The 11,384-nt window shown below is 38.1% G+C and overlaps 1 protein-coding gene across 1 annotated transcript; it reads right to left on the bottom strand.

Annotated features, from left to right (window-relative positions):
* Window positions 1-10,220, bottom strand: LOC132548020 (sodium/calcium exchanger regulatory protein 1-like). Its single transcript, XM_060211835.1, has 4 exons — window positions 10,057-10,220; window positions 1,796-1,983; window positions 1,211-1,312; window positions 1-596 (listed from the first exon to the last, which is right to left on the bottom strand). Exons 1-4 carry the CDS (start codon window positions 10,124-10,126, stop codon window positions 546-548), a joined length of 411 nt encoding a protein of 136 aa, XP_060067818.1. The 5' UTR covers window positions 10,127-10,220; the 3' UTR covers window positions 1-545.
* Between the last annotated feature and the right edge of the window lie 1,164 nt (window positions 10,221-11,384).

Here is an 11,384-nt window from a genome sequence, read left to right as displayed (position 1 = left end):
AACCTCCGAACTATCTTTAATTTTCATTTGTTCAATAAATGGACCCAAAAACTAAAAACTGCGAATAAACGGTTACTGGTAGTACCGCCATATTAATGATGTCATCCTGTAAACTTAGAACTTAACCGAATATCGCGTGAAGTAGCTGTCGTTTCATAAATGTGAATCATATTCAGAGAAATCTCTTATTTCATGGACCATGTATTCATTTACATTTTGATTTCAAAAGATATGCTACAATGTGCAAGCTTTGCATGTGCAAGCTGATATCCCAGAAGGCTGTAACCATTGACAACCAGACAGATCTTGTAAGGGGTTTCGTTTTTTATCACATATAAGAAAAGATCATCTTACCGTCTTATTGAAAAAAAATGGGTCAAGTATTAGTTAATGTCAACAACACTACCATTTTAAAAAGTCAAGAGTCCTTCCGAACAGAGTGCTGAATATTGACACTCCTCGCGCAGTGTTCCAACGAAGATGCATCACGTGACAACACGAAGACGACAAGCTTCTATTGGCTAAGATCGTAGATAACTGTCCAATCACACCTTCTTGTATTTTCGGGTACATGTCACGCCATTTCCAGTCATTGTCTGAAACAAGGCGTTGTATAAAAAAAGAGAAAGTACATCATGTTTTTCTTATACAATAAATAATGTAATTATCCAGGATTGTTCCATTGCTGATGAAAAAAGAATGACTCATTTTTGTGTTCCCTCATTAGATTGCCATTTTGTATCTAGTATTTCTAGTATTAAAATGACCCCACTGATTTTCATGTAAATAGGCATGGCAACGCCACCCGTGAATACGGACCAACCCTGGACTGTAACACAGGGACCTGAGAAGTTGTTCCGGTGTCGGGGAATACGGACCAACCCTGGACTGTAACACAGGGACCTGAGAAGTTGTTCCCGTGTCGTTGAATACGGACCAACCCTGGACTGTAACACAGGGACCTAATGTTGCATTACAACCATGTATGACATTAGGCTTAACCGCCTAGAAGAGTGTCCCCTCCCCACCACGCCTCATTGGAAAAAGAAAAGAAAATCCCTATAAACAGACCAGGGAGGCCCATATTTATCTTGTAATCTGTAAAAATCCGCATGCCCCTCTGAGTGAGACAAGTTTCACTTAAAAGGAACAATATGATTTTGATACTTAAAACATTAAGACAATCATACATGTGAAAGTTTTTACCTACCATTGTCATGGCGTCTCCGTTAACTGTCCTGATATTTACTGTTTCAAAGCCATCACCTTTCTGAGACTCTTTCAGATTTCCGTTTTCAAGACAGAAAGTGGTCTGGAAAATAATGAAATATTCTATAATTCTCCAAGAAAATACCTCCATTTTACTGAAATGAATTTCCCACAACACCAACCAAGCAAAAGTCAGTTACCGTTGTATGATAATTTCCCGCAACACCAATCAAGCAAAAGTCAGTTACCGTTGTATGATAATTTCCCGCAACACCAACCAAGCAAAAGTCAGTTACCGTTGTATGATAATTTCCCGCAACACCAACCAAGCAAAAGTCAGTTACCGTTGTATGATAATTTCCCACATCACCAACCAAGCAAAAGTGAGTTACCGTTGTATGATAATTTCCCACAACACCTTACGTTTGTTTTGTTGGATTATATTTATGTTTGACTTGAATTTGAAATAGAATTTTGAAATGTTCGTATGACAATCCCTCGACTTCTTTTTGAAGATGAAATGGTTTTGTCTACTTCTAGCTTCCCCTGGCATATTTCCCATACACAGTATCTGACTCACGCCCACCTTGATTGGTCGGCCGTCCAGCGTAAATGTATCAAACTCCTGCCCGAGGGAGAATTTAATTGTCTTCTCTCCCGCCTGTGTCCCCACACGGAACTCCCAATCGTCACCGTTGTTGCAGATTTCATACGACATCTTGGATCCGTCCCCAAGAAATTTAAGTGCTTCCGCCTTCTTCTCCTCCGCTACGCCTGTCAATCAAACGAGTTTAAAATGACCACACAAATCTCAAGAATTCACGATGTAATCATCCACGTAATTCTGCCTAACACATCCTATTGATTATTCATATATTTTCAATTAAAGTCACATATTTTGCATGTAAATTTGCGCAACACCGATATATGAATTAACCAGAGCGCTGTGTGATTTATGATAATGTAAATGCCATCCAGCGCGTGGCCATCATCACGTTATTATTACAGGTATAGAAACGGCGACAGTTAGCCGTCAAAATGGCCGTTCCACTCGATTACCCATTATAATGAACCATTTATTGAAGTTGAAACAAAATAATGATTGATGTAAGAAATCGTGTGTAGAGAATGTAAAGCTCGCCATCTGATATTTATAGTCGTCATTAAAGGGAAGCATCACCTTTAACAGTAGCGCAATAAACGGTAAGATTGCATGTAAAACTGCCATAAGAAGACCGCTCGATGTTGTAAATTTTACAACTTTTCAATACTGCGACTCAAATTACATTAGTTACTTGTTTTCTTGTTTCTTTCCTAAGGAAATCAGAAATTAAGTGTAAAAGATTTCTAGTGACTGATATATATAATGTTTATTTGGACGAAGTTTTGTTGGACTGTACTGAAACGAATGATGAAAATGTTTCAAAAATTAAACTAGAAATACACTTCATGTCTGAAATTGAATTTATTTGCCTATTTTTTATGCTAATTATGTTACTATTTTGCAAACTGGTGGATATAATTAAAAGAAAATAATCATGACTCAGCCTTCTATAATCTGATGTATGATACTCCATTAACGTGGAATGCCTAACAGCACGAAACCTTTTCTCGGTAGTGGAGCGTCATACAGTGGTGGCTTCAGTTTACTCCACAAACAAACACAATTTATGATGATGGTCTGTGTCTGTTATCAATATGTAACAATAATAATCCCTAGACGATCTCCATTCTGTAGGTCGATAATATATTGGCTTTATCACAATAATGTTTATGTCGCATGTCATCTGTTTTAAGCCGAGATCTTCACTCTCTAGTATCCTACAGCATTAATTCATCTATGTTGTGAGTTTCCTGCACATTATGTTCTACTACACAATATAAAATATTGTTTTGATAATTACCCGATTTTTTTTTCATTTTTTCTAGTTAGTGAATATTGACATTGTCCGGTATCATGAAACATTGACATTATCCAGTGTCATGAAACATTGACATTATCCAGTGTCATGAAACATTGACGTTATTCAGTGTCATGAAACATTGACGTTATCAAGTGTCATGAAACATTGACGTTATCCAGTGTCATGAAACATTGACGTTATCCAGTGTCATGAAACATTGACGTTATCAAGTGTCATGAAACATTGACGTTATCCAGTGTCATGAAACATTGACGTTATCCAGTGTCATGAAACATTGACGTTATCCAGTGTCATGTTGACGTTATCCAGTGTCATGTGTCACATTTTTACTTGACAATATGTCAGATTGTAAATTTGGTATATTATTTGATATAAAGTATAATTCATTTTCATTTTATGAGAGATTATGAAAATTTTTCTAGAAGTTTTAATTTTTGCTCTCCAGTGTTCGCCAGATTAGAATTTCAGATTCGTCACACAAAATAAAACTCATTTTAAGGCCTTACACCACACCTGGTGATTCTTCAGGTGTTGTATCATTTTGTTATCGATGTTTTCACATACCAGAAAAAAAATAATACCACACTTGGCCCAGATTTCGAAAGCTTGATTATTCATGTAGTTAACTAGTGGTTTGTGAAAACTATTGTTACTACTGAAAAAACGAGGACTTTGAAAGCAAAAGTGACACTTAAGGTATCAGACTGTCTGAAGAAATTTACAGCTGTAAAACGACCAATAATGTTTCCACTAGCCAATTTGGTAACTCTCAACAACCTTCGATAAACACTATCACACCTAACCATCCCTAACACACCCTCCCTTCATTAAGACATCTCCGTTCCTCGAAAACTCCCCTCTATTCAACATCGCCAACCTAACATACTTCCTCCTTAGCTACACTATTCCCTATCCAACATCGCCTCCCCATACACCTTCCTAGCATACTCACTTTTCTCTAAATACTTCACACACACCCCCCCTTCCTAAACACCTCCTTACATTTCCTTCCATCATCCCCCTTCCCTTGCCAATACACCTTCTTTCCTTAACACATCCCTAACACACCTCCCTTCCTCAACATCCCCTAACACACCTCCCTTCCTCAACATCCCCTAACATACCTCTCTTCCTCAACATCCTGAAACACATCTCCCTTCCTCAACATCCCCTAACACACCTCTCTTCCTCAACATCCCCTAACATACCTCCCTTCCTCAACATCCCCTAACATACCTCCCTTCCTCAACATCCCCTAACACACCTCCCTTCCTCAATATCCCCTAACATACCTCTCTTCCTCAATATCCCCTAACATACCTCCCTTCCTCAATATCCCCTAACATACCTCTCTTCCTCAACATCCCCTAACATACCTCTCTTCCTCAACATCCTGAAACACATCTTCCTTCCTCAATATATTCCCAAACATACCTCCCTTCCTCAACATCCCCTAACACATCTCCCTTCCTCAACATCCCCTAACAAATCTCCCTTCCTCAACATCCCCTAACACACCTACCTTTCCTCAACATCCCCTAACACACCTCCCTTCCTCAACATCCCCTAACATACCTCCCTTCCTCAACATCCCCTAACATACCTCTCTTCCTCAACATCCCCTAACATACACCCCCCCCCTACAACATACCTTGTCTTTTCCCACTATAAACACCATTCCGTTACAGCAAATGTTATTACAATGTTGAGTGAGTGTTTGTAGTTAGCAGAATACTTACACCTGTAGGTATGTAACCATAACAATCGTGTTTTACACGTGCATTCTATCGGCTACCACTGCTATAGCGAAACCCTGAAGTGTATGTGATTACTTAAGCACGGACACCGTTAACTGGTTTGTGTAAACTTCCCGGTTAGTTATGGGTTAGTGGTATTATTGACGTGAGTGGATCAAAGATAGAAAATTGTTTTCTATTTCATAATTAACCCTCTGACTTTCTTTACAAATGTGATATGGTAATTAAAAAATCTGTCGGGAACCATCGTCAGTTTGTCACGTGACACTTAAGCGTTCATTATATGTAAAGAATGTATCATTACGACGCAAAAAACACGTGCGGTACATTATTCCGTTTTTTTTTTCAATATTAAGCTGTTGATTCAGTAAGAATATATGATAGCCTTTCATAATTCTATACTAACACAGCAGGGCCGTGCGCAGTCCGCCACTAATCACTTTGATACGATACAGACTTACTCGTTTAGATTGACTGACGTTTAACTTCAGCATCTTTGCAGGCGAGCAGTAAACTTCGTTTATGATTATTTTGCTGTCGACTTGGACGGGTAATATAGCAATACAGTGTCCGTCCATTCGTCTGTCTGTCCCTTAGTCTGTAATTAAACTATTCAATCGCTCTGAAGGACTTAATTGGTACACTGTTTTTTTGTTTTGTTATTTTTTTTTTCAAAAATATAAACCGTATGTAGTTGTTTAGAACTTCATTACATTTACGTTTTCTGATCCGAAAGTTAAAAATTAGTCCCCGTGTAATTTCACCCATTTTCTATCTCCATGTGAAATATCACGGCTATTTGTATTTTCCTTGGTTAGTAAATATATAGGCTTTCTCTAAATATCGCGTAAGCAAAGCAACAAGTAAAGGTTTGAAATAAAAAAAAACCTCACACATTAATACTTAGTCATTATACCAACAAATTTCTTTATGTCCGTTTCAGATTTGAGCATCTAAATAGGAAACCTCCCAACTGTGATAATTAGTAAATGACATACAGCTGTACTGAATGAGAACAGCATCATACAGAAGTAGAGGCTATCAGCCAATCAGCAAGTTTATCTATAAACACCGTATCAACAGCATGTTCTTTAAGTTCAGTCAGTTTTTGTAGTCAGTAAGAAAGACACGTCTTGAAGTTTACTAAAACATTATCCCGTGGGGGCATCCCGACAGCGCGATATCACAAAAATAATTCTGGTTTTAAAAACAATGAAGAGATCAAATATCTTGTAGATCCGATTTCCATCACTAATCACCGACAGGATCGTATAGTGTTCTCCGGAGTTATTGCTTCATAAATTTGATGATTACAGACGTGACGATAAGACATTCTACAAACCGTACATAGAGAGGTACTAAGCGATAACTCAGAATAGTATCACGGATGTCGCCGATATTCCCTTTGTGTTGACGGGTACTATTCCGGAAATAAGATTCAGTCGTCCGCGCATTTTATTAATATGCATCAACACACCGCCATTCTACTGGAGACGGTTTATTACCATTCCCCTGTATGTATTACAGGTTTATCTAGAGAGCACACGTCAAGATATAGTATTTAACTGAAAACTCTGAAAACACATGTTTGTAAGATATACCAACAGACTGGGTCTCATGCCAGTATAATCGACAAATTTCGGCCCACATGAAGCGACAAAGGATATATGTATACATAGATATAAAGTAGAACAGCCATAACACAGGTCGATGAACACAATTATTGAGAAATAATATCTTTTACATGCACTTGTATAATCTTTATACTAGTTTGATTCAGTTCTATTGACAAATTTACGCATGACATATATTGGGCGAGAAATTACATCTAAAATAGATTTTGATGAATAGATTTAGAGCGCGAAAATTTTATTTTTATTGTTTATCAACCAGGAAAAATAATATCAGCTCTAAGTTCGTTTTCCCATACGCATTATATGTGTATGTTTAATTGTTGATAACCGAATAAATATCGTGTAAACTAGATATGTATTGTAGAGTGGATTTAGGCCCGAGAAAAGAGGACACTTGATGTACCTGCCGCCGAGCGTACGTCTCGCCCCGAGTGTTTAGTTTGCGATGTTTACAAACCAGCGATATGCCATGATGTATGTGAACCAGTGTCATTTATTCCCCTATAAAGGATATGTATATATGACCCTACGTTATGGGAAGCGATTCTAGTGATTTCTGTTCACTACACATTCGTTATCTACTTTGAACGTTCGTATTTCAGTTGTTGCAATTCCGTTTGATCGCGAAAGCTTGAAACGGGACGAGATATTAAGATTTAATTGAATTGTGTCTTTGTTCCCGAACAGACGAAGATGGAAACCAGACTTTACACTACAGCCAATCCACGGAACACTTTGCCAGATTATCTAGTGTTGGAAAGTCTGGCAAACTTGATCAGTAAATACGTCTAATGTCGTAAAGACGACTTGTCAAAGACACCACCCACCTGATCACCGAAGCGTAACACAACGACCAGCAATGTGACGCGTCATCAGTTATGACGTCAATTTGATCTAGGTCTAACAGGATTGTCAACTTTTGAATTATGCATAGATTCCACAGAAAGCGGGAAGTTGGGGTCTCCATTGAAAGCGGAAAGCTGGGGTCTCCACAGAAAGCGGGATGTTGGGGTCACTATAGAAAGCGGGAAGCTGGGGTATCAACAGAAAAAGGGATGTTGGGAATTAGTATGACTATATATTTACCACTGGATGACATTCCAACAATATAACCTTACCAAAGCTAGTTGTGTATTACCAGCTCATGAACTGACACAGCGTAGGAATATTACAAGTGATGTTAACAGATTCAAGTTTCCTTCCATTTTTATAACAAGACGAAAATTGAAAACGTTAAATATGACCATAGAACTGCTTTCAGTTGGCATTCATGGGCATATGAATAACAACAGGATAAAGACAAATTTAACATGAAGCACGTCAGATCACTACATTTACACCCTAGTTTTAGACTAGTATACGTTGACATCAGATAAACAAGTAGTACACTAGAGGCTAATCAGGTAAGAGCAATCCCTGATACATAAATATAATGAGTAATTTTACTTTTTGTTAGAAAACCTTGATGATGTTTACACTGCCCTCACAAAACATTGATGATGTTTACACTGCCCTCACAAAACATTGATGATGTTTACACTGCCCTCACAAAACCTTGATGATGTTTACACTGCCCTCACAAAACCTTGATGATGTTTACACTGCCCTCACAAAACCTTAATGATGTTTACACTGCCCTCACAAAACATTGATGATGTTTACACTGCCCTCACAAAACCTTAATGATGTTTACACTGCCCTCACAAAACCTTAATGATGTTTACACTGCCCTCACAAAACCTTAATGATGTTTACACTGCCCTCACAAAACATTGATGATGTTTACACTGCCCTCACAAAACCTTAATGATGTTTACACTGCCCTCACAAAACCTTGATGATGTTTACACTGCCCTCACAAAACCTTAATGATGTTTACACTGCCCTCACAAAACCTTAATGATGTTTACACTGCCCTCACAAAACCTTAATGATGTTTACACTGCCCTCACAAAACATTGATGATGTTTACACTGCCCTCACAAAACATTGATGATGTTTACACTGCCCTCACAAAACCTTAATGATGTTTACACTGCCCTCACAAAACCTTAATGATGTTTACACTGCCCTCACAAAACATTGATGATGTTTACACTGCCCTCACAAAACCTTAATGATGTTTACACTGCCCTCACAAAACCTTAATGATGTTTACACTGCCCTCACAAAACATTGATGATGTTTACACTGCCCTCACAAAACCTTAATGATGTTTACACTGCCCTCATAAAACCTTCATGATGTTAACACTGCCCTCACAAAACCTTGATGATGTTTAAACTACCCTCACAAAGCCTTGATGTTTACACTTCCCTCACAAAACCTTGATGTTTACACTTCCCTCACAAAACCTTGTTGATGTTAACACTACCCTCACAAAACCTTGATGTTTACACTATCCTCACAAAACCTTCATGATGTTAACAGTGCCCTCACAAAACCTTCATGATGTTTAAAGTACCCTCACAAAACCTTGTTGATGTTAACACTGCCCTCACAAAACCTTGATGTTTACACTACCCTCACAAAACCTTCATGATGTTAACACTGCCCTCACAAAACCTTGATGATGTTTAAACTACCCTTACAAAGCCTTGATGTTTACACTTCCCTCACAAAGCCTTGATGTTTACACTTCCCTCACAAAACCTTAATGATGTTTACACTGCCCTCACAAAACATTGATGATGTTTACACTAACCTCACAAAACCTTGATGATGTTAACACTGCCCTCACAAAACCTTGATGTTTACACTAACCTCACAAAACCTTGATGATGTTTACACTAACCTCACAAAACCTTGATGATGCCCTCACAAAACCTTGATGTTTACACTAACCTCACAAAACCTTGATGATGTTTACACTAACCTCACAAAACCTTGATGACGTTAACACTGCCCTCACAAAACCTTGATGTTTACACTAACCTCACAAAACCTTGATGATGTTAACACTGCCCTCACAAAACCTTGATGATGTTTAAACTACCTTACAAAGCCTTGATGTTTACACTTCCCTCACAAAACCTTGATGTTTACACTTCCCTCACAAAACCTTCATGATGTTAACACTGCCCTCACAAAACCTTGATGATATTTAAAGTACCCTTACAAAGCCTTGATGTTTACACTGCCCTCACAAAACCTTGATGTTTACACTTCCCTCACAAAACCTTGATGTTTACACTAACCTCACAAAACCTTGATGACGTTAACACTGACCTCACAAAACCTTGATGACGTTAACACTGCCCTCACAAAACCTTGATGTTTACACTAACCTCACAAAACCTTGATGATGTTTACACTAACCTCACAAAACCTTGATGACGTTAACACTGCTCTCACAAAACCTAACTTAGTGCTGTAACTCGAAATACTGAATAATTATATTTATCAGTCGTTACTGATACGACCGTAGACTGTCATCTGCTATATACCAAATGCTTTACATTCTGTGAGAAGTTACTATTAATTTTTTGAAATTGATAATCAATCTGCACTTCTATCAAAATGTATACATACCGATAGCGCTCATATATTCGCTAAAATTCTCACTACTCTGAATTTCCCACTTTCCATTAAAACTCGCCATGGCAAATTGAATGTCCGTGTCTCTCACACAATACAATGTTTCCACTACAGAATAACCTACAGTTGGCAGTGATCTAAATACCTCGGCTACGTGGTCCGGTCCAGCGCCAGCCTCTATTTATACATATCAACAGTCTGTGGCATTCTGGGAAGGTAGGATTGGTGAAACCCTGATTCACGTTCGTCTATCCGGGAGCTGAGGGTGTTACGTAACGATGATAGTAATGTGAATTTACTGCATTCTTCACGTGACTGACGTCACCATCACAATATGTATCATCATTGGTACAAATGTCATTAGGTGTAAGCCGCAGAGTCGGGAAATCATTCGGTACAGAACAGCCACTAGTGACCATTGAAACTTGTTACAGCACATTTCAAATTAAATTTTTCTCGGAAAATGAAATTAAAACAAAATCTTCACAGACAGTCACTGACAAACTATGTAATATTTTTCATTGATTATATAATTGTTTATATGTATCAAGCGAGTCTTCAGACTTTTTAAAGAATCTCCATTGTGTCAATATTATATTAAAAAAACTTGTACGTTGGTAAAGGTCACAGAATGGTCAATTTGTGGTGGACAATGTAACATCAATGAGCCACGAAGTGAACATCTTCATTTTAGTTACGTACGCCTGCTTCTAATGCAGATGTATATTAAACAATTTCGACTTTAAAAAACCCAAAGAAATATGGCTATTTTCCGTATAAAAATTGCAATCAGTTTTAGGTATAGTACCCAAAGCTGTGATTTTAACTGTACTAAGGAATGTGTCAGTATCTCAAGGCAAGTAGAAAATCTCTCTTTATACAATCTTCTCTCCCGGGACAGTGTTTCTTTATAAAGTCTTCTATCCCGGGACAGTGTCTCTTAATAAAATCATCTATCCACGGACAGTGTCCCTTGATAAAGTCTTATCTCCCGGGACAGTGTCTCTTGATAAAGTCTTATCTCCCGGGACAGTGTTTCTTTATAAAGTCTTATCTCCCGGGACAGTGTCTCTTGATAAAGTCTTATCTCCCGGGACAGTGTTTCTTTATAAAGTCTTATCTCCCGGGACAGTGTTTCATAATAAAATCATCTATCCACGGACAGTGTCTCTAGATAAAGTCTTCTATCCCGGGACAGTGTCTCGTGATAAAATCTTCTATCCACGGACAGTGTCTCTAGATAAAGTCTTCTCTCCCGGGACAGTGTCTCGTGATAAAGTCTTCTATCCCGGGACAGTGTCTCCTGATAAAGTCTTCTATCC

The sequence above is a fragment of the Ylistrum balloti genome, unplaced genomic scaffold (genome assembly GCF_031769215.1).
Source record: "Ylistrum balloti isolate Yb309-2 unplaced genomic scaffold, AGI_CSIRO_Ybal_v1 Utg369996, whole genome shotgun sequence".
Classification (NCBI taxonomy): Eukaryota; Metazoa; Mollusca; class Bivalvia; order Pectinida; family Pectinidae; genus Ylistrum; species Ylistrum balloti.
This window is presented reverse-complemented; position numbering and strand designations above follow the sequence as displayed.

Coding starts and splice junctions, on each gene's coding strand:
- LOC132548020 (XM_060211835.1), bottom strand. CDS start 10,126: ATGGCGAGTTTTAATGGAAAGTGGGAAATTCAGAGTAGTGAGAATTTT. Junction 1,984..10,056: donor CGAATATATGAGCGCTATCG/GTATGTATACAT, acceptor TTTGATTGACAG/GCGTAGCGGAGGAGAAGAAG. Junction 1,313..1,795: donor TGGACGGCCGACCAATCAAG/GTGGGCGTGAGT, acceptor ATTATTTTCCAG/ACCACTTTCTGTCTTGAAAA.